Source organism: Pan paniscus, chromosome 3, assembly GCF_029289425.2.
Source record: "Pan paniscus chromosome 3, NHGRI_mPanPan1-v2.0_pri, whole genome shotgun sequence".
Classification (NCBI taxonomy): domain Eukaryota; kingdom Metazoa; phylum Chordata; class Mammalia; order Primates; family Hominidae; genus Pan; species Pan paniscus.
The window spans coordinates 97,934,476-97,959,083 of record NC_073252.2 but is presented as its reverse complement, the minus strand read 5'-3'; the positions used below and the strand labels follow the sequence as shown (position 1 = coordinate 97,959,083).

General features: G+C 38.0%; 1 protein-coding gene across 2 annotated transcripts in view; it reads right to left on the bottom strand.

Annotated features, from left to right (window-relative positions):
- Positions 1–5,303: 5,303 nt before the first annotated feature.
- DAPP1 (dual adaptor of phosphotyrosine and 3-phosphoinositides 1) overlaps positions 5,304–24,608 on the bottom strand; it is a 55,342-nt gene continuing 36,037 nt past the window's right edge. Inside the window, exons 4-9 of one of the 2 annotated variants that reach the window (XM_055111662.1) lie at positions 24,197–24,327; positions 15,921–15,968; positions 14,550–14,612; positions 13,772–13,857; positions 11,520–11,607; positions 5,304–5,465 (exon numbers count right to left, since the gene is read on the bottom strand). In XM_055111662.1, the coding sequence (XP_054967637.1) occupies positions 5,436–5,465; positions 11,520–11,607; positions 13,772–13,857; positions 14,550–14,612; positions 15,921–15,968; positions 24,197–24,327 (446 nt within the window). In that variant the 3' untranslated portion in view covers positions 5,304–5,435. Of the gene's footprint in view, positions 5,466–7,446; positions 9,522–11,519; positions 11,608–13,771; positions 13,858–14,549; positions 14,613–15,920; positions 15,969–24,196; positions 24,328–24,608 lie in introns of those variants that run through there. The other variant, XM_003829938.7, reaches the window with a different exon arrangement.

Below are 24,608 nucleotides of genomic sequence, written 5' to 3'. Positions count from 1 at the left end.
ATAAAGACTAGGTTGTACTTCTAACATGTACAATGACAGATATTTCCTGGAGGAGGTTTCCTCAGAAGAGGATGCAATCCATTCCCCAAAGGAGGATGCAAAGTCCTTTGGTGATCACTTTTTTCCTTGCTATCCTGTACCTTAATACTGTGATGTAAGGATACCACTGTTAATATGTCTTACATTAGCTAAGAGGATAAAGGAGGGGGGAAAAGATTTGTTCAGTATATATGTGTGTATGTGTAATATATACATATTTGTATACATAAATAGACAATCACAATTCTTATTTTGGCAATTGGACATGTGATTGTAGCTGGTATTTTTAACTACCTTTCATTGCCTATTCCATATTTCCTTGCACTCAGCAAGCAACTTGGCTATTTGTGGTTCTGCCTGGTGAGGTATTCCAAACCTTCATTCCTGAAGGATCTGAGCCATTCGTTGTCCTGCCTGTAATAGGTTTTAAAGTTTTCCACTGACTTTAATCAGGGCTTGGTAAAACAGATCTGGTGGATCTCCTGTATTCCAGACATACCCTTCTTTATTTCCTTGTGCAGTAGCAGCCCAGTTTCCCCGGGCAATCAGGACTAGTTACCCTAGTCAGTACAGTAATTCTCTTCTTTATGTGTTGATTCAGAGGCATGAGGAGTGCAAAGTGGCAGAGTGGCAATCTTAATGTCCAGTTTAATAGAATCATTGTGTCTCCTGGTTGAGGTATTACTGGTTTTGGAACAAAGTCTTCTAGACCTAAAGAGCATAGGAACTTGGGGACAGAAAACAAAAATTGTGGTAGTGGACAAGGGGTGATAGTGAGTGGCATGGCTCCCATTTCCACCCCTTTATTGCTGGATCTGTGAATCCTGGCTATGGAAGGAAGAACACCATATATTGGGTGCTGATTTTACAACATATATAGCCTCCTGGAGAACATTTCCCCACCCCTGCAAGATATCACCACCTACCTAGTGCTGTAACTGAGTTTTCAAAAGGCTAGTCTACCATTTTATCAAGCCAGCTGCTCCAGGATGGTGGGGAACATGGTAAGACCAATGAATTACATGAGCAATATAGAAAACAATGTTGCCTCCAAAATCCAAAGATGCTTGTTAGGTATGTACTGTTTTTTTTTTTTTTTTTTTTTTTTGTCAGAGGGCCAGATGCAACAAGTTATTCTTTACCTTAGAAGAGATATCTTGACAGGCCCCACACCACTGGACTCCTAGAAATTTTGGTAAATTGGAAGGCACTTGAATTTTTGTCATATTTATTTCCCACTCTCTGAGACAAATGTCTTACCAATATGTCTAGGGTATTTGCTACTTCTTGTTGACTAGGTCCAATCAGCGTAATGTCATCAATGTAATGGACCAGTGTGATGTCTTGTGGAAGGGAAATGTGATCAAAGACCCTGTGGAAAAATTATGACATAGGGCCAGAGCTGATATACCCTTGGGGTAGGGACAGTAAAGGTATGTTGTTGGCTTTACCAGCTGAAAGCATACAGCTGTTGGTGGGGCTTATGGACAGATATGGAGAAAAAGGCATTTGCCAGATCAGTAGCTGCATACCAGGTGCCAGGGGATGTGTTAATTTGCTTAAGCAATGAAATCACATCTGGAAAAGCAGCTGCAACTGGAGTCACCACATGAGTAAGTTTGTGATAATCTACTCATTCTCCAAGACCTATCTTTTTCTGCATAGGTCAAATAGGTGGGCTGAATGGAGATGCAGTGGAATCACCACCACTGCATCCATCAAGTCCTTGATGGTGGCACTAACCTCTAAGTCCCTCTGGGAATGTGGGATTGCTTTTGGTTTATATCTTCCAGATGGAGGCAGTTCTACTGGTTTCTACTTGGCCTTTCCTATGATAATAGCCCACACTCTATAGATCAGGGAGCCAATGTTGGGGTTCTGTCAGTTGCTGAGTACAAGCATACCTCATTTATTAACTATGTCTAGAATTTGCTTTAAAGTGTTCCAAACAGAAAAAAGAAATTTTTAAGTGTAGGAGAGTTCAACAATATGGCAAAAATATTGATGATATTTTGAAAATTTCAGGAAAAGTTAAGCAAAAAAAAAAAAAAAAAAAAAAGATGATGACATTGTTGCAGATGGTATCTTTGTGTAGGGAAGGAAAAAAAAATTGTAAGTTTTTTGATCATGCAGTTTGCCCTTGTTTGAGACCTGTCTTTTTGGATCATAGTTTGCCCCTATTTTTTTTTTAAATAAAGGCCAACTTCAGTATCTGATTTAAACAAACCAGGCTGGACTTGTTATTCTGGTTTCATCACATGAAGGATACTTTATTGTCTGAGGCTGTGCTTAGCTGTCTTGAATAGCTAAGTTCATCTACCCAGGCATACCTTGTTTTATTGCCCTTTGCTTTACTGTGTTTTGTAGATGTGTTTCTCACAAATTAAAGATTTATGGCAACCCTGAGTTGAGCAAGTCTATTGGCACCATTTGTTCAACAGCATATATTCACTTTTTGTCTCTGTGTCACAGTTTGGTAATTCTTGCAATATTTCAAACTGGTTTGATGATTATTACATCTGTTGTGGTGATCTGTAATCAGTGATCTTTGATGTTACTATTTTAATATTTTGGGGTGCGATAAACCACATCCACATAAGGCAACAAACTTAATAAATGTGTGTGTTCTGGCTGCTTCACTGACTTGCTGTTCCTCCATCTCTCTCCCTACCCTTGGGCACCCCCTTCCCTGAGACACAACAGTATTGAAATTAGGCCAATTAATAATCCTAAAATGGCCTCTAAGTGTTCACATGAAAGGAAAAGTCTCACATCTCTCATTTTTAATCAAAAGCTAGAAATGATCAAGCTTAGTGAAAAAGGCATGTTGAAAGCTGAGATAGGCCAGAAACTAGGCCTCTTGTGCCAAAAAATTGTGAATGCAAAGGAAACTTTTTTTTTTTTTTTGAGACGGAGTCTCGCTCTGTTGCCCAGGCTGGAGTGCAGTGGCTCCATCTCGGCTCACTGCAAGCTCTGCCTCCCGGGTTCCCACCATTTTCCTGCCTCAGCCTCCCGAGTAGCTGGGACTAAAGGCGCCCGCCCCCACACCCAGCTAATTTTTTGTATTTTTAGTAGAGACGAGGTTTCACCGTGTCAGCTAGGATGGTCTTGATCTTCTGACCTCTTGATCTCCTGACCTCTTTATCTGCCCGCCTCGGCCTCCCAAAGTGTTGGGATTATAGGCGTGAGCCACCATGCCCAGCACAAAGGAAACATTTTTGAAGAAAATTAAAAGTGCTACTCTAATCAACACATGAATATGAAGCAAGACAGCCTTATTGCTAAGATGGAGAAAGTTTGAGTGTGAGTGGTCTGGATTGAAGACCAAACTAGCCACAATATTCCCTTAAATCAAATCCTAATCCAGAGCAAAGCCCTAACTCCCTTCAATTCTATGAAGGCTGAGAGAGGTAAAGAAGTGCAGAAGAAAAGTTCAAAGCCAGCAGACGTTGGTTCATGAAATTTTAAGGAAAGAAGCCATCTCCATAACAAAAGAGCAAGGTGAAACAGCAAGTGATGATGTAGATGCTGCAAGGTATCCAAACGACCTAGCTAAGATCATTGATGAAGGTGCCTACACTAAACACCACATTTTCAATGTAGCTGAATAGCCTTCTATTGGAAGAAGATGCCATCCTTTGAAGCTTTGAAGCCAGTCATTGATTTCTCCTCTCTAGCACTCTCATGGCTAAAGAGAAGTTGATGCCTGCTTTCAGAGCTTCAAAGGATAGGCTGACTCTCTTGTTAGGGGTTAATACAGCTGGTGTTTAACCTGAAGCCAGTGCTTACTTACCATTTTGAAAATCCTAGGGCTCTTAAGAGTTATGCTAAATCTACCCTGCCCCTGCTCTATAAATGAGACAAAGCCTGATAATGATACGTCTGTTCACAGGATGGTTCACTGGATATTTCAAACCCGCTGTTGGGACCTACTGCTCAGAAACAAGAATTCTTTCAAAATATTACTGCTCATTGAAAATGCACCTGGTCACACAAGAGTTCTGATATGTACAATAAGATTAATGTTGTTTTCATACCTAGTAACAGGATCCATTCTGCAGCCCATAGATGAGGGAGTAATTTTGACTTTCAACTTTCAAATCTTATTATTTAAGGAATACATTTAATAAGGCTATCACTGCCATAGACAGTGATTCCTTTGACGTATCCAGGCAAAGTGAACTGAAAACCTTCCAGGAAGGATTCACCTTCTAAATGCCATTAAGAACATTTGTGGCCAGGTACAGTGGCTTGCACCTGTAATTCCAACACTTTGGGAGGCCAAGGCCTCCCAAGAGGAGGTCAGGAGTTAAAGACCAGCCAGGCTATCATGATGAAATCCTGTCTTCACTAAAAATACAAAAATTAGCAGGGCATGGTGGTGCACACCCATAGTCCCAGCTTCTCGGGAGGCTGAGGCAGGAGAATCGCTTGAACCCGGGAGGCGGAGGCTGCAGTGAGCTGAGATCACACCACTGCACTCCAGCCTGAGTGACAGAGTGAGACTTCATCTCAAAAACAAACAAAGAAAACACACACACACACACGCAAAACCCAAAGAACAAACAAAAATAAGAACGTTTGTGATTTACAGGAGGAGGTCAAAATATCAACATTAACAGGAGTGGAGAAGAACTTGATTTCAGCCCTTATGAATGACTATGAGGGGTTCAAGACTTAGTGGAGGAAGTAGCAGCAGATGTGATGGAAAGAGTAAGAGAACTAGAATTAGGAGTGAAGCCTGAAGATGGGACTGAATTGCTGCAATCTCATGATTAAACTTCAATGGATGATGAGTGGTTTCTTATGGATGAGCAAATAAAGTGGTTTCTTGAGATGAAATCTACTTCTGGTGAAGATGCTGTGAACTTTTGAAATGACAACAAAAGATTTAGAATGTTACATAAATTTAGTTGATAAAGCAGTTGCAGGGTTTGAGAGGATTGACTGCAATTTTGAAAGAAATTCTACTGTTAGTAAAATGCTATCAACCAGCATCTTATGCTACAGTGAAAGCTTTCAGGAAAGGAAGAATCAATTGATGCAGCAAACTTCATTTTTGTCTTATTTTCAGAAATTGCTGCAGCCACCCCAACCCTTAACAAGCATCACCCTGATCAGTCAACAGCCATCACCATCCAGGCAAGAGTCTCCACCAGCAAAGCGATTGCAACTTGCTGAAAGCTCAGATGATCATTATAATTTTTTTAGCAATAACTTTAGTATGAATTGGGAAACAAAAAAAATGGTGTGACTTACTTTATTGCAATATTTGCTTTATTGTGGTGGTGTGGATCCAAACCTGCAGTATCTTCAAGGTATGCCTGGATGGCTATACCAACGATGCATCTGGAACTGGGGAAATAGCCGTAGGATGGGATCAGGGACCTGATGGTCTAACTTCTCTGGCTCCAATCTTGCTTTTTCTGTGGAAAATATGGTCATTCTCAAATGCCTCCCAGATATTTCTGGAAGTCCTCATAGACCCTTCTTCACATGTACTCCTGAAACTATATGGCATCTGCCATTTTTTTTTCTTTGTTCTTGCTCTCTGGGATGATTATGCCCCACAACCCTGGCCATTGTTGCTACTGCTAAGTCAGGTTGTGGCTGCTGTTGTCTACAAGGGCACACAACCCCTGCTTAAGGCCAAGGGTGCCATCTTTGTTCACAGCTGAAAATGTGACACAACTTACAATCTCATTGGCCACTGGAGACTGGTGAAATAGCTCTTTTAGATTTTGCTGAGGAGGGGCTGAGTAACAGTCAAGAATGTGCTCTGAATCACCTTTCCCCTCTAATGATGCCTATATTCCATCAACAAAGCATGTGCAACTCAACCTCAACCCTTCCTGTCTTCAGGTGAATTCTTTCTCAAGAAGGCTGTTTCCTTTTACCTGCCAGTCAGCTAGACCTGTGCTACTCACAACGTGGTCCACAGACTGGGCTGTTGTGCACACTGTTTGCTAGCAAGATAAGTACAGAAATGCCAGTTTTAAGTGTTGAAAAACTTACAACAATTTGACATAGTAACTTTATGCCTGTTGAATCTGATAATAATAAACTGGGATTGTGATATTTGTATTTTTTTTCTTGATTTTTCTAAAAATTTATTGAATTTTATGAAATCTCAGTCTGTGATAGATTATAAATTAAAAAAAAAAGAAAGAAAATAAGATCCTTTGCAATAGATGGTTTAAGAAACTCTGCTTGACATCATGGTCAGACAGCCTGAATTCATAGAGAGCAGACCGTAGGCTCAGCCTGGCACTCTGCTGTGTAGTATACTTGGCTAGGAAGAGTCTCGTAGAAACATGGATTTGCTGCAGTGGATCTGAAGTAGTGGAGAGGGAAGGAAGTAGAACTGACCTTCTCCTTACAGTAGTTCTCTTGCTTTCTGCCTGAAACAGGGACACAGCATAATGCCCTGACCTGCATGCCAAGCCCTTGTGAGAAGTAAGGAGAGAGGAACCCACTTTCTTGCATGCCATGTGGTTGGGAAAAGAAGGGTCCTGCCCCACCGAGTTCTCTGATGTCCAGGTGTTCTGGCATAGGGGGAAGTTTTCCCCCAGAAACAGTACAGATGTTCCTTGACTTATGATGGGGTTCCATTCCAATAAGCTCATTTTAAGTCAAAGATATCATAAGGAGAAAATGCATTTAATACCCCAATAGACCCATTGTGAAGTTGAACAATCCTAAATCAAATCATCGTAAGTCAGGGACCATCTGTATTAGCCTTCCCTCACCATGTTGGTGTCACCATTTGTCCAGAGAAAACTGCTCCTGTGGGCCAGGATTTTCCCAGAGGGAATTCTGAGAATAACTGCGAATACTTTGTCTTAATGATAAGCTCATACCTGTTAGCAGACAGGGTATAATGCAGATAGCCCACTCTCTTTTCTCCCATATTCCCCTGCTCTGATCTGCCGTTGGCACAAAACATCCTCCCTCTTTCTGGACTTGGAGAAATAGCTGAGGAACCCTCACAGGCTCCACTTGGGAGTTAGAATCATTTCTTTGCAGGACTGCTGAGGGCAGGCAAAACACCTACTCTAGTACTAGTTACATAGCAGGTACATGTTAGCTCACCCTTTTCATGTCAAAACCCTCCAACAAATTGTTGTATCCCCTGCTGAAGCACCTGCTCCATCAGATAGCTTTGTGTACTTCTCTTACAGTAATGATCTTATTTACTGCTATATATTGTCATACGTATATATATATATACACGCACATATATATATCTATATATAGATATATATATGTTTATTGTTTTCTCCGTATTCAACTAAGAACTCCTTGAGGCCTTGGACTATTTCTTCAACTTCCAATCCTTTGTGGTTAATAGTCTAACTGAAGGGAATTCTTCATTGCTATTTATGATATTAATCAGTTGTATATTTCTTTCAAGTTACAAATATTAAAAATAAATTTTAATAGCAAAATGGTACATGCACAGCAAAATCATGCTTTTTAATAAACAAAGCCAAAGAATATAAATAAACAGGTTATGTTTTATAAAAGGTAAACATAATAAAACACAATATTACCCACCCAAAGAAACACATTTGTTTCTAAGAAAACAAACATAAAACTATACATATCCGTGAGTATTCATTTGTAACTTCTGTTTTTTTTTGTTTTGTTTTGTTTGTTTGTTTTTTGGGGACGGAGTCTGACTCTGTCACCCAGGCTAGAGTGCAGCGCCGCGATCTTGGTTCACTGCAACCTCCACCTCCCGGGTTCAAGCAATTCTCCTGCCTCAGCCTCCTGAGTAGCTGGGATTACAGGCGCCTGCCACCATGCCCAGCTAATTTTTGTATTTTTAGTAAAGACAAGGTTTCATCATGTTGGCCAGGCTGGTGTTGAACTCCTGACCTCAAGTGATCTGCTTGTCTTGACCTACCAAAGTCCTGGGATTACAGGCATGAGCTGCCGCTCCTGGCCAGTAACTTCTTACTTTACAAACAACACAATACATTTTAACTTGACATTTGCTTTATCCTATATAATACAAACATAACGAAATACATTTAAAATGTTGTTGAAATATACAAAAATTTAATGTAATTTTTGCGTCTGAGATGTTTAAATAAGAAACTTCTTTAATCAGGTATCCCTTTGGACTGCAAGAGCAGTTTATATCATAGCTTTGCAGCATAATCTTTTTACTCTCAGGCTCTTCAAGCATTTTTATCTTCTTTGAAACTTCTATCTAAACAAAAATAGTATTAAAAAAGATAACAGAAGGGGTTAGATTCTGCCAATGAACTGTGGACATCAGTATCTCATTCTTCTATTTGTCTCCTTATTCTAGTTTGAAAAAGCTTTGGAACACATTATTACCTATCATTATTACATATTTCTTGTAGCTTTAGTGTTACTCCCCCCACTGGAAATAGAAGTTGCTCTTTAATAAGGCCCGGGGTGCTTAGGGAGCAATGCGAGATTTTTCTTACATCTCTTGGGCCAACCCTATACAACTAATTCTGGGAAAGGGATTGTTATAATACACTGTCCTTGAAAAGTTTCTTTCAGTCCATTTGGAGAAATGTTGGATAAAGATAACTTAGTGCTTACAAGTGCTCTATTATTAGTAGTATAATAACAATAATTATTATTAAACTAAAAGTTATCTATTACTTTATCACCCTTTCTCAATTTATGTTTTCTCACTCTTTAAAACATTTACCCCAACAGGGTGAAAATAATGGTTTAAAAATTGTACCTTCATTTACCTTTATTATACTACCTAATCGCCCATAGGACATCTAGCTCTCACAGTTTTGTCATTAGAAGCAAAGGACCTGCCAAATTTCTGAACCTTTTAAAAAGAGAAAATAAATGCCACAAGCATTTTCTATTTTAGTTTTGGAAATGTTCTTTTTTTTTTTGTATAAAGGGGGAAAAATTAAAAAAAAAAACCTCTCCCCTGAAAATATTTGATGTTTTCTATCTGAATATAAATCCTGCGGAAGTCATCTAAGCCTCCAAGTATCTGTTTCCTTCTTGGTTAATAGCACAACCTGGATGTCAGACAGGCTGACCATGACTCACAGTGGGACTCTAGGCAACTAGTGTCAATAGGCTTGGGGACCACAATGAGTGAAAACAAAAACCTTTCCTCTTCCATTGTGTGTTCTAAGAGTGAGCAGACCTAAGAGTTGTGGTTTAAGCACTTTCTATCAGAATGGTGATTGCTTCAGTGTTCTCAAGGAGATGGCAACATCATGGAAGGGCAGCAACGTGAGTCAGCAACGTGGTATATGGGTCCCAATCAGCATCTGCTTCTGATTTGTTTTTGAAAGAAAATCCTTAGTCGGTTTTCATTTGAAGCCTGCTGCAGATCACAGCGTCAGGGAAACATTCCACCTTGCTCCTGGGCCAGAGCATTCCTTGGCAAGAAAGATCTATTTAAAGATGAACGACCGAGATCGGATCGTGCCTTCCCCTTGGTTGAGCTGTTTTCTTATTTGTGACTGTAATAAAGTACACACACGTGTATCCATTATTGAGTGATTGTAATGAACCCTGGCTTCTAACAAATATTAAATAAGACATGTTGATTAGTAAGGATGTCATACAACTCTAAGTTAATTATCATGTGCTCACCCCCAACTATAAGCTAATTATCATGTGTCCAGAAAAATTTTCTGTATTTTTTTTAGGACACATATTGTAAAGTGATTGCTAAAACATGTACAAATTGGGAATTGGTCTAATACTTACAGTAATCTATAAAATGCAATACTATTCAATGAGTTAAAAGGAAGATATAGATCTAAAATTAATAATATGGAAAAATGTTCATAATATATTGCTAAGTGAAGTGAGCAAATATAGAACACTGGCAAGTGATTTGTTTTGTTTGGAGTTTGTATATTATCAATAAAGATGCTATGAACATTATTGTAACATTTTTTAGTGGATACATGCACTCATTTCTCTTAGATATACCTAAGCATGAAAATGCTGAATTATAGTGTAGGTATATGTATAGTTTTAAAAAAACTGCCAAGCAATTTTTCAAAGTAGCCGTACACATTTTCATTCCCTCTAGCAATGTAGGAGAGTTCTAGTTCCTTCGCATTCATGCTAATACTTGATATTGACAGTCTTCATTGTATCCGTTCTGAAGGGTGTGTAGTGGTACATCATTGTGGTTTTTACTTCTAGCAAGTGATTAAATTTTGTTTTTAAATATTTATGTGTAAAGAGAGAAGTCTAAAAGTGTGTATACTTGATATATTTTTCTATAATTCTTGTATAATGATTTTGTGTTACTTTGATAATTAAAAATAGAAAGAATAAGAAATTAATTCATATCTGAGCAAAGGTTTCACAAGACAAATTATCCCTCACTGAATAATAAATACATTGGAAGAATTTAAAAATGAATGGTATACTTATTTGAATTTCAAACTGAAAACATAACTGAAAGCAAAAGTCTCAGTATCTAGAAAGGAATTTTCATATATATCAGACAATTTTGCAAAAAATAATTAAGAAAAATATTTTGTTTGAAATCATCTGGCCGGGCATGGTGCTTCACACCTGTCATCCCAGCACTTTGGGAGGCTGAGGCTGGTGGATCACTTGAGGTGAGAAGTTCGAGACCACCCTGGCCAAAATGGTGAAACCCCTTCTCTACTAAAAATACAAACATTAACCAGGCGTGGTGGCAGGCTTCTATAATCCCTGCTATTCGGGAGGCTGAGACATGAAAGTCACTTGAACTCAAGAGGCAGAAGTTGCACTGAGCCAAGATCACACCACTGCACTCCAACCTGGGCAACAGAACGAGACTCTGTCTCAAAAAAAAAAAAAAAAAATAGAAAAAAAGAAGTCATCAAAGTTTTCAAGATGGTATTTATAGGAAATTTTAGTCAGCTTTAAGGACAAGTTCTTGGCTAAGAACTCACTAACTTGCAAGCACATGAAAAACAAGTAGAAGATTGGTGAAGTTTTATAAGTACTCACTCAGTCTTCTCCTCGGGAGATATACAGAGAGCAGACAAAATAAATCAGCTTTTGTCCTTGACCTGCACAAAGTGATGCTTACACTGGAAACTAAGCTAAGTGCCTCTGGCAAACTTTCTTCTCTAACAATTTAAAAGGCTTTTCAACTAGAGAAGTATGTCAGCTTTCCTCTGTCAGACCTTCTGGTTCTAAATGTCCCCCTCCAGACAAAACTGAACTAACTGACACACCTTATAGGAAGTCTGATAGGTGGTTATTAGGCTAAGGCTCTACGTCTAAGACCCAAATATGGCTTAATTCTTTCTTTTTTACGATCCTGTCTCCATCTCTTCTCATGTCCCAGAAGAATTAACAGACTGTTCCGCAAGCCTGGAAGTAGACACCCAGACATCTCTTTGATTCTTGGGTCTAGTCTGACTCTTTTGATAGAAATATGTTTGAAATCATCAACATGTTATTTCTCAAGACTCGACATCTGAAGGCTTAAAAATTCTCACCAATTTCCAGCGTAATATCTTGATCCACTCATCAGCTTCTACTCCGGTCTTTGCACAGAGATAAAATGTCCTGAATGGAAATACCAAACTAATAGGACAAAAGAAAGAACATAAGATATTGCAGATCATTAGCTATATATATATATATATAAAATATATATAATATATAATATAATATATTATATATATGTGTATTAGTTGAACACTAATTAGAGTATTGCAAGGGAAAAAAGAATTGATAAAGGATGCAGGTAAGTACCTTGAAGTCCTGGTATATATGCACCTATTCCTGCCAGCAAACTGCAGAAATGTTAAGGAAGTTGTAGATTCATATTATTATTCCAAGTCAGATGTATATACTCGAATAAGACTTTGAAGAAGAAAGAAACATGTTCAGGACACCCCTAGATCCTTTTGTGGTTCATGTCTTAGGTTAACTCTAACACTTATGTATTTATTCAGCTGATCTCTCAAAGATCTTTCAAAAACTTGTGCTATGATCCAAAGAATAGGCAAGACAGAGAAGTTTGCTAAAAAGAACTCATTTGTGTTAGCTTGCTTCAAGGAGGATAACTCTGCCTTCTGTGGTTGTGGGCAATTTCAACTATTGGGACAATAAAAAGAGACAATAAAACTAAATTAGTTATTTCTCCCATCTCTGGCCAAGAGTCAGTCTCTGCTGCAGGGAATAAGAACTTTCCTACTGGCACAAAATACTTTTCCTAAATGTATAGTAATTTTTCATTTGACTGTGTCTGATTACCTAGTTAAAATTATGTAAGCGATAAGGTCAGCCCTAAATTACATACTGAACATACTTCCTGTACTTACAGTTGAGATGCAAAAATACCAAAAATCTTTTTTCTTTTTGTGAAAAAGCCTTCAGAAGGGTTTCTATATCTTAAAGCCTAAGCAGTGTATTTTGTTGATACCAGCAATTAAAGTTGAATAGGTAAGAGGTAAGTCTCTGTGCATAGAAGCTAATACCTGGATGTGAGGTCTAGTGGAGAGTGAGTGGGCAGTGGTGGGGAGGGAGTGATACAGTGCATATACTCGAAAACTGGTTTCTGTCATTGTCATTGTTTGGTACTCCCTATGGGAGACATTATTAACTGTCTATTAATACAGATAATTATCCCTTTCTTTTGCTAACAGAACCCCAAGCAATAAATCCTAATTTGTTTAAGCCAATTATGATCAGCTGCTGGGGATGGCCATGGCACCCGGTCTCATAGGGGAGTTTCTGGAGAAACATTGGTTTTCCTGATAAAAAGGGACAGACACGGGTGATATCATCCCTACATCTTTCTTTGTACTTTGTTGAAAATATGAGACCTACAGGTGTAGTAGACACTCAAATCCTGAAGTAGCCAGCATGAGAAAAGGCCAGGAGAACAGTAGAGACCCTGGACCTGACCTTGTCACCATAGCTGCTTGCCTCCTGATTTTTGGATAAATGAGAAAAATAAAGCTCTGCTAGCTCACAGGGCATGTCTATGCAAATTTTAAAAAGACACCCATTCTCAGTTGATATTATAGAATTAACATTAATTTCTTCAGGTGTAATAATGATACTGTAGTCCTATATGTGATATTTTATTCTTAGGAGACACATACTAAAGTCTTTAGGAATAAAGTGCCATGATGTCTGCAACTTACTTTCAATTGGTTCAGGAAAAAAAAAAAGTGGATAGACTAGGATGAAGCAAATATGGAAAGATATATTAATAACTGCTATGGAGGGTATGTAAACGTATGTCTTTCAACTTGTGTATGCTTGAAAAACTTTAAAATAAAAGGTAGTGGGAAATAAGACATTCCTTTCTCAAGACTCTTCTCCCAATTAGAACATTTTTATAACATACTGATTATGTTAGAACAAAATATTTTTGTGCCATTTGCCAGAAATTGTCATAACAATACAAATCACCTATCATTAGAGTCAACAAAGTTATAAATAAAATGAGGGAGAAAGCCTCAAAGAAATTAAATTGTCTAAGATGTGAATGGCATCCTCTATGTGAGTCATACTTCTCCAGTATGCAACATAAGCTGAGCTGACCTGCCTGTTTGTTTAAGCTACTTTAAATGAGGTGTTATGTCACACTCAGCTGAAAACACTCCTTACATGCAGGCATGCCCCTCAGATCTGAACTTTGTAGACATTAAGATATACAGCTTTCTATTCCTTAGCCAAAATAAGTGTCTGGCAAGAAGACATTAAAAAACGTTTTCTTTATAAAACAACTTACCAAAAACAGTTTACCCTTTCTTGTGAATAATCGAATTGTACAGCTGAACATTCTGTTAGGTCTAGGATCCGAATTGGTTCTGGTGACTAAATAAAATAAAAAGCAACGTATGTCATCATTAAAAAAAAAAAAACAGACAAATCTGTCCCTCACTTATTCCCCTCACAAGTCTTCCACTATGTGCAATTGTCAAATTTCCTTTCACTAACAGGACTGACAATAGAAAAGCCCTACCAAGGGAAGTCCTTGGTTTTGGAATGAGCCTTTCATAAAACTGGGCATTAAGTTACTACCTTTATCAATTTACTGATGAAGATGGATTTTAACACATGGAAGAGAGGTATATTTTTCCTCATTTTTTAAAACTTCTACTTTCTTAGAAATGTTATATAAGAAAAGTGAGAAAAAATAATTTTAAATTGGCTTAATGAAATGGGCATGGGAAATGGAGAAACTGTATTTTTAATAAAGGGACAAATTGCTGCAAAGAGACAGTTAATAAATAGTGGCAAGAGAATAATTACATTGTCCTAAACAGAGGGAATTACGTGCCCTGGGGAACTATGGTTTAGCCAATCCAAGAAAGCAATTTCTGGGACATACATCTCATCTTTGCAAAATAACTCTGCTCATTTCAGGAATCAAGAATTCATATCTCCAATCATTTATTAGGTATTTCAGGTGGATATAAAAATAATTTCAGAGATTTTAAAGACCTAAGTTTCTTTCATCTAGAGAATTGATTTTTAAAGGAAAAATATATTATCATGTTTCTCACCATCTGGTCTTTGAAGTATTTCAGTTCATTCCTGTGCAGAGTAAACCATCTTGTTTTCCAGGTCTGAGAAAAACACACACACACACAAACACACAGACACACAAAGTTTTGAATACAGGAATGTAATATTTGAACCAGATGATTTACTTTCGTTTTAAAAGTATCTAAAAAATTAAATACTATAACCCTGAAAAAATTCTTTTGTGTCATTTCTGAGAAAAAAGTTTCAAAATATCTATAAAAATTAAAATAATTTCATGCATTAAGCTCATAATGAAGGCAGATATATCATTAGTATATTTTTAAATACAAAAAGAATTAGTCTATCATAAATATTCAATGTGACTTATAACAAACCACTACAATTTCCATTTTATTAACTCTATAATAAAGATAAATATTGTTCTTCGAGTACCTAATATGGACGATATACTATCATTGGAGGCTTTATATATTATATCCAATCCTCACACAACAGTGCCAGTATTATTATTCTTGTCTTACAAACAACAAAACTGAGGTTTAGGAACCCTGACTCACGTGATATTCTAAACCTTGCCTAAGAACTCCAAGGTATCAGTGGTAAAAACCATCATTGCCCGCTGTTACCTTCTTATATACAAACAGCATCCTACTCTATCCTGGGTGTCAATGTGCCCAGTTAAAAGAAGTAACAGAGGATTTAAACATAAATATGCTATGAATATGAATACTCTCTGTCCTCAGGGAGCATTCGATCTAGAAGGGACACAAGTAATGAAATTATTTAGGCTAATTCCAAGCATGCCAGTGTCTGTGAGAGGTTAAATACCGTGACTCTTAAAACGAGAAGGAGCAGACACATTCCTTGAAGGTCTTCTTGGCACATTGAGATGAAACTAAGGAATTCTAAAGATACAGTCTCATAAATGGGGAACATTTGGATACTCTGAACTTGTAAGAGCTTAAATTGTGTTTTCCTTTGGATTTTATAACATAGTTTCAGTAGCATCAGTGATGTTTTTGGCCTATCCTTAAAGAAACATTTTATACAATTTTGACTTCTTCCTTGTTTTAGAAAAAGAACGAAAGATGTTCTAGAGTAAACTTGCTATCTTCATCCTCAATCATTCCATTATGAGGACTATGTTTTACTGACTTTTAACTGCAGGCTACACCTATGCAGGGCTTTGTCAAAGAACAGTCAAGTCATTTTCCAGAATTTTGACTAATGAGCCATAAAAATGAACTCTTGAGTCAGGTGAATATTACAAATGGGTTAAAATGAGCAGGCAATTATGCTTCCAAGAAAAACTATCAAGATGAGAATTGAGTCTACATGACGTGTTCTCTTTTTCTGTGGCTGGCATGAGCAAAACCACACTTCCTTACCTTGACCAGGCCTCCCTGTTTGGTGAGGTAACCTTCTTTGGTGCCCAGCTGAAAAAGAAAAGCACTGAGTGAAGACCAGAACTGTCACAACAGGACGTTTGTCCTTCCTTTCATGTCCTATTTTTAAATGAAGAATGTTTGCTTTTGATCTTTAAATTACTGTCTATCATTTTTCACCTAGGCACTTGAAAAGCTTCCATGTGTTGTGAGAGATTGTTTTCAGACTGGATCTACTGGCATTATTCTGTAGCTCCTAACTCCAGTTAGCAATTTGCAAACAATAAACGACATTGTTTCACTTATAAAAGTCTGTGTTTGTCAAGGTGTGTCATGTGAAATCCAGCTGTTTGGATTGTTACAGGGTTATTAGCACATAAACACGCACACATCTACTGTCAATACGTTCGGGAGACTGGATTAAAAAAATTAAAAGGATGTTTTTACTTCAGGGCTTCCCAGAGTCTGTATTATGCTAATATACTTTGTAAATTTTTAAGAGGGAACCTTAGAAATAGCATTTTTACTATTTATTTTATCACATAATCCTCCTCCCCACCCCCACACTCTCTTGAGATCCATGTTCCAAAAAACAGACTGTCAGGAGTGTAGATTTATTTACACCTGATTTACCCAAAATGAATCTGAAATAAGAATGAGCCAGTTCTTTTAACTCATGTTGTCATTAATTCAAACGTAAAAATAATAGCACACACTTAGCTAACACCTACGAAATATAAGGAAGGGTGGAGAATTGTGTGAACAGAAATTTGCATAAGATAAGTAGCTTAACATCAAGAAATTTATCATTTCATAAATTCCACAAGAAATTCAATTCGTGGTAGAATATTTTGTTCAAATGTGATGTCATCATATGTCTTAGTAAGAAACAAAATTAACAAAAATTGGGAAGTGATTTGGTTGACACCAAGGTTCTTTCTATGGTAATTTCCAGAATATTTTTTTCCGAGGTGAATTTTCCCAACCAAATAAAAAGAGGAACAACCATCTCTACCACAATAAAAAGAGTTAAAGCAGGAAATAAGCAAACACTTCTTTTAAAATCTTATGATATAAAAGTAAGGATAAACTACCTAAATGTTCACTTAAATAATATTAATCAATATTGGTGAATTTGATATCTCATAATTGGTGTGATTTATTTTGACATTAAATAAATTGAATTGACTCAATTGAATTCAGGTGTTATAGGAATGGCAAAAAGTAATTATTTTGGGCTGTTGCAGGTTAAAATCTGTAGAGGCAAAATAACTAGGAGTAAATTGTTGTATAAAAGATCCTGATAGAATTATTTACTAAAATCAAGCTAGGGAATAATCCATCTTACCTCCACCCAAACAATGTACTATAAGTGTAGTATTCTTCTAAGGTTTTGATAGGTAAGCCAAAGGCTGCATGGGAAAGCAATGAGACTATTAATTTTATTCAGGGTCTCCAGATGTAAGAAAGTAAATAATTATAGAGCACATTTATCTTTAAAAATCTATGAACTGTAACAGAAAAGCTGTTTATAAGAGCCCCCATTGGGGTACCATCTAAATGTTCAAAAACAAAGGACTGTCCTTCCTGCCATCCTACTACCTACTTGCCTGCCAGCCTTAAATGAAGTCAGTAGCCAACACAGTTCAGGTGAAGCGAGGCAGGCATTGATGTGTGTGTGGAGGGCTTTCAAGCACCTTAGTACAGGGTGGTGGAGCCCAAGTAGGGCACAGGGAGCCTCTGTGTGGACATTGGCAGTGACAGTGGCAGCAGCAGCTGTGTGCGAGGCATTGAAGCCTGGCAGGGTGTGGAGGGCTTCTGCCTGAAGGGGTGGAGGTGGCAGCTACTGCACAGTTTCAGAGCCAAGTTGGGCTAGGTGGACATCTGTAGTGAGGGTGGGAGCAGCAGTGGCCTGGAACTGGGCATTGAAGCATGACTGGGTGGTTGGAGTGTCGGGGTAAGGGTTGAGTAGTAGAAACAGCAATGGGAGATTGCTTATATTCAATTGATCATCACATAAGTGTACTGAGGATGATAAGATCCATATTTTCTCACTGTGGGAGAAGGGAAAACACTAGAATGAACTTTGTGGTATTGGAAGTATTATTGTGAACTCATGGATCGATGAATGAATCGACAGATAAATACAGATGTAAAAGTATATATGTGTACATATGTATATACATACATATTTTCCCAGCTCTGCTCACTGAGTGGGCTGGGAGAGTGACATCCTGATAACAATAAGCACATAGTACCTAGATGTCGATTTCTAAAGTACTATTCTGTGGAAAAAGAGCAGAGTTTCTTGGAGAAATAGCTGGTTCTAGAGCTGGGTACAAAGAAAGAACAAGATAAGTCTGGATCATCTTGCTATTCAGAAAGTAAGAGAGTTCTTAAAAGAATTTTGAGGCCAGGCCAGGCACAGAGGCTCACAACTATAATCCCAGCACTTTGGGAGGCTGAAGCATGAGGATTGCTTGCACCCAGGAGTTCGATACCAGCCTGGTTAAAATGGTGAAACCTTGACTCTACAAATAAAAAATAAAAAAATGAAAATACAAATATTAGCCGGGAGTGGTGGTACACACCTGTAGTCCCTGCTACTCAGGAGGCTGAGGAGGGAGAGTCACCTGAACCCAGGAGGTCGAGGCTTCATGAGCCGTGATCACACCACTGCACTCCAGCCTGGGAGACAGAGTGACGGAGTGACACACTGTCTCAAAAAAAAAAAAAATTTTTTTGAGGTCATATGAACACAGACACCACTTGAAAGGGCTCTTTCCCTGACTGGCCATATCAAGGAAATTTTGAAGGATCAAAATAAATAATGATAGTCATGATTATAAACATTTGATATAAAAATGATTGAAAATTTTGAAGAATAAAAAGCTTTTCCTTACAGTAGAATGACAACCAATGAATGTAAAAAGGAATAAGAAAATCAGAGAGTCACCGTTTGGTAACAATCACAGCAATGATTAAAACAGCCAAGACACATCACTAAATGCTAAAATTGGCAAGTAAAAATTTAATAAGTAACAGAATATTCTTATAGTCTCAAGTAACCTCACCCCAAATATTTTTTAATAACAAAGGGAATATGGTGACTTTAGAGTGAAGAAACCTGGCAGACACCACTTAAGTAATCAAACACACCATTATGAGACAGATTGCAATTGTGTTCCATCTGAGAAGACACAGTGAGAAGCACAAACAAAGCATCACTTTTGTGGTGTTTGTACCCAACATGAAAAAACCTGTATCTAATCATGATTCAATATCATATAAACCAAAGTTGGGAAACTGTTTACAAAATAACTGGTCTTTAATTTCAGATGTGTCAAAGTCACGAAATTAAGGAAAAACTGAGGAAGTGTTCCAAAGTGAAGAATATTCCAGAGACAGGACAGATAAGTGCAACTTGTGCTTGAGGACTGGATCTTTTACTCTGAAGGAGCTTACTGAGAAAACTAGTGAAGCTTGAATGAGATCTGTGGATGAAACAGTGGCACAGCCTCAATGTTAATTTTCTAGTTTGAAAGGCTCTATCTGGTCACGCAGGCAAATGCCCTTATTTTTGGAAATACACACTGAAATATTCAGGGTGATGGGGCATCATGTAGGCAATTTACTCTCAAACGACTTGGGGAAAACCAAGTTCTGTGTACTATTCTAGCAATTATTCTGTAACTTTGACATTATTTCAAATAAAAAAACATGTTAAAACATAATAGCGGATTAACTGAATAAATTGATATACTCAAATAATGGAATATTATGGAATTTGTTTAATGGTGTTCCAGAAAACTAAGTAATTACATGAAAAAAATTTTAAATATATAGTTAATTAAACAAGAATATTACAACTCTACAATGAAGAGCTCATTATTTTATGTGTGTGTGTGTGTGTGTGTGTGTGTGTGTGTGTATATATACATATACTTTTTTTTTCAAGTAAAAGACTGAAATGATAAACAACAAAATGTTAAACCTGAGAAGAGTTTCAAAAACAAAATACTGGAAAAGGGCAACATGCAAGGAAAGTGTCCAAGAAGAGGAACTATAAAATGTGTCAAAGATTACAGAATAAAGACAGAAAGATGTTGCCGAAGCTAAGGAAACAGAATTTTTAGAAGGAGGGAGTTGTTAAAAACGTCATATACCACAAAAGGGAAGCTAAGGAAACTAACATTTTAGATAGGACCTATTATGTCAGGAACTTGAACTATATTAATCTCAATCTCTACCAAGCCAACTAATTGGTATTTCTCATTTAACATGTCCAAAATAGAGCTCTTCGTTCTCATCCCCTCAACCCACCCCTCCTGCAGAGTTAGCCTTCTCAGTAAATAGCAGGGCTTCTCTGCCATGACTCTGCTACTCTTTCTTTCGTGTATCACATTCAATCCATCTGCAAGAATTTTTTAAAACAAGCTCAGAAGGTAAAGAATTCTCATGTTATGTACAAAAGGTACTACTGAGATTTTGGGCAAGATAATTCTCTACTACTCTTTGAAGAATAGTTAGCCCCTGATCACTGTTGGGAAATAATTCTCCACGGGTCTCTTGTCAAGGTTCCAAATGTCTTATGAGCAAGGCATTAACAGTTCTTTGCTGCAGACTGATATTTAAAGTATGCTTATACAAGCAGCCTTGGAATAAAGAAATATTTCCCTTCAGAACAAAAGACATGTCTACTGATCATTAGAAAAGATTTGGGTTCCCAAGGTTCAGGGTTCCTCTCCTGTAGGGCAACCCATTGTGGATATCACCTGGCCCTTTCAATATTGCCCTTTGGGAACTTCGGCTCAGCACAGGGAACTAGCACAAATACTGATATCCTGGCTGTTGCTCTTCCTGTGAATAGCAAACTATTTTTCAACTCTTACCCAGAAGTCTTGTGTCATCCATCAGCATCCATGAAACTGCAGCAGGCTAACTTGTTAGCTTGCAAGCAGAGTAAAGTCAGACTCTTCATGGCTCTTGACACTCACGCATGATAGTAGTGCCGCAAAGCAATGCACCAACAGAAACACTCATATTTCTAAATGCTCAGCTGGGAGGTGCTGCTCTTTGAAAACTCCATTGCCTTATGTGATCTGACCCCTCATTACCTAAATAATCTCACCTTCTACAACTTTTCCTCTAGCTCACTTCATCCCGTAATTCTGACCTTTCTAGCCTTTGAAGCACCTCAATTTTGTTCCCACTCCAGGGCCTTTGTACTGTTTCCTCTGCCTGCAGCACTCTTTCCACATCTTGACATGAGTCACTCCTTCCCTTCAGTGAAATCTCTTACTAATGGTTCCTCCTCACAGAGGCCTCCCTTGCTTCCCTCTTCTCCCCTTATCCTACTTTTTCTTTTCATGATGTATTACTGTCTGGTATCAGATTACTGCATTGAGTATTGTCTGTGATCTTCACTAGAATGTGAGCTCAGTGAGGGGAGGGGGACCTTTGTCAAAATTACTGCCAAACTCCCAGTGCTTAAAACAGTTCTGAGTGTATTGGAAGCACTTTAAAAAAAAAAAAAGTTTGTTTAATAAATGAATTAATTAAATTTAATCCTATCATGGGAACTCAATGCTATGTTGTTTATAAGACATAAATAGCAATTTCCCCAAATGCAGTTACTAAAAGATGTTAAACAGTTATACACAGTCATCTGCATTTCTGGGCAGTGGGGCATCTTTCACTTTTGCTTCAAACAAGAAGTTCTTTTAATTCTCTTCCTCCACTGCTAGACCTTGAGCAAGAACTACACCCCAAAAAGAAAATGCAGAAGTTTGAAAACCCTCAGGGCTCTCAGGCTGGAGATGGAGGTGCAGCATCATGTAGCCATTTGGGGTAGCAAATGAAGGCTTAGAACTTGTGTTCAATAAGGGACAAGAGCATTCTGATCAGACCAGAACTCTTTCCCCAGCAGCTATACTGGTCCAGTCACCAATGATTCCCCAATGAGAAGTAATGAGAAACATTTCAGATCCTCTAGGAAACCTTTACAGTTTTTTTTTTCCATAGTGATGTACAATCAACTTCATAAGCTTGTCATTATATAGTGTGAGTTCAAGTCATTGTCAACCAATCACTCACCACTATTTTAAAAACTCCATTTTAAAAGAGGTGAATCCATCTGATAGCTGCAGTGAGCAAAGAAGGTAAGTAACAAGGTTTCCAGAATGTGCTTTAAAGAGGTTTATTTCTGCATAAGGATACTATATCTTCTGCTCACACCAATCTCACAAATTAGGTATTATCTGCATTTTATTGCTGATAAAGAACACACTTAATAGGACATGGTTTGTTTGACCTTGAGTGGAGATCTTTAGGGGAAGTAAGCAGAGGAGAATGTGAAGTTAAACTAACAGTGCAAATGAAAGAGATGTTGAAGTGACTGGTGATCTATATTAAGGGTAAGGGTGGGTAAAGAGGAAATTATGAAGGGACTGGTCAACTGGAAAACAAGAATTGGTTGCAGAGTAGATCTTGATTTGTTCTTTGCTCTTTTCTGCCTTTGGACTATTTATTGTCTTGCACTCCTAAATTTCTCAAGTTCTGAGTTCTTGATGCCTTCTTCCCTACTTCTAACAAAGCCAAAATAACTTTCTCAGTCAATTTTCAGGATTTTTATTTCTGAGGAGATGTAGCACTGCAATGAACATGTAAGATGTGCCATGAGCCAGGCTAGGCTGTAAAGCTGCAAGGACAAGCAATGATTCATGTACTTAGATGTTTCTGGCTGGTGGGGAGGGCAGAGAGATGTGAAGGTAATTAGCCCACAGCATGGTAATTTTAGAATAAAGGCAAACAGACGGTGCTCTGGAGCACAGAAGAGGAGCATTGTAAAAGAAGCTAGTGGGGGTGAAGAAAGGCTTCCTGGAAGATAATGATCCGTGATACCAGTCTTGAGGGATGAGTAGATAGCAATGGTGTTGGCAGCATTTCAGATGTAGGGAGAGGAGAAAGAGCACAATGTTGAGAGAGACAGGTTTCACAGTGTGAGTGTGGGAGTAGCATGAGATGAAGACAGAGAGGCAAGCAGGGTCCAGGTGGGCCATGAACACAAAAGGCATCACCAAAGGATGTAAAGCAGAGGTCATGTGGCAAGGCTTCTTTTTAAGAAAGATCTCTCTGGTCAAGGGTAGAGAAAAGTACTGCAGATATAGAAAGTTACACTTATTTTAATATAATTTGTAGCTGAATATCTTCAAGTGATTATTTTTCAAGTGTCATGATTACTATCCAGAATTAGTTCTTGATATTTATTTGGGTATTATCTTCTTTATCATCTGCCCAAATAGAGGTTTCTTATACCAGAAATATTCAGCAAACAAGGAAGAGACAACAAGTAGAAGAGCCTTCAGAATAATGAAGGGAAAAGGGTGTTGGAGAGGAACCTCTGCAGAGTCACAGTTCACAGAACAAACATAAATGGACTCTTGGACAAACAATGAGTTCTCCAATTGCACTGAAACTGAACAATGGCTCACGTTGCAAAGAAGCACAAGTGTTTTCTGTCTGTAAACTTCAGTCAGTAAAGGAAAAAAAGCTATAAAAAATAATACCCTGAGTTTTTATAGTAAAGGTGGAGAATATTTGTCTTCCATAGATAGTTGAAATATTTTAAAAAAATATATTTCCTTAATATAAGAAAATTGTAGGAGAAAACAGTTTAGAAAACTATGTGAATGCAAACTTCTCTTTTCCATTCTACTATGAAGTTGTTTGGTTAACTAAGGACAGAGATTTAAGTTCCATTTTCGAAGTATTTAAAATCCTATTACTATTGCATTGCTTTCATTTGTTCGTTTTGAGACAAGGTCTCACTCTGTAACCCAGACTGGAGTGCAGTGGCGCAATCACAGCTCACTGCAGCCTCAACCTCCCAAGTAATCCTTCCACCTTAGCCTCCTGAGTAGCTGGGACTACAGGTGCATGCCACCATGCCCAGCTAATATTTTTAAAAGTTTGTTGTAGAGATGTTTATGTTGCCCAGGCTGGTCTCCAACTCCTGGGCTCAAGCAATTCTCTTACCTTGGCCTCCCAAAATGTTGGGATTACAGGCATGAACCACCATGTCCGGCTGCATTGTAATTTTTATGATCTACCCAGGACCAGATGAACTGAGTCATAGGCTTCAAATCTCACATTCCTTTCCAAGTTTTATATTCCAAGCTAGAATTTTTATGTGAACAAATACACTCTTATTAACTTTTATTGAACTTGATTGATTTTAGACAGGGAGAGAGCTTGTGGTCACATTGAAGGTCACTTACAGAAGGTGCTGTGGGCACAAGGTCATCTTCTGTTCTTCCTGTCTGCATTGCTGTGTGAACCCGGACAGATTCATAAATGGAGGGTTCTTCCACTTTTCTTGGGTAGGGATGTTTTAGAACCATCAGAGTGCCTGAATGAAGATGAAACATATATAATCGAACAGTGTTCCCACAAGGAAGGTCCAAATGCTAACTGGATAACTGTGGCTGGATTGGAAAGTCTTTTGTTTTTTTCATGTATTCCCTCGCTCATTATCTCAACAGTTATCAAATACCAATTAGGTATAAGGCACTTAAGCTGGACACTGAGATATAAAGCATGATGGAGATGCTCCTTGGCCTCCTAGTGCTCAGAACTGGTAACAGATATGGTCGTTTAAAGGAACAGGGTGATGAGACCAACGGCAGCCGT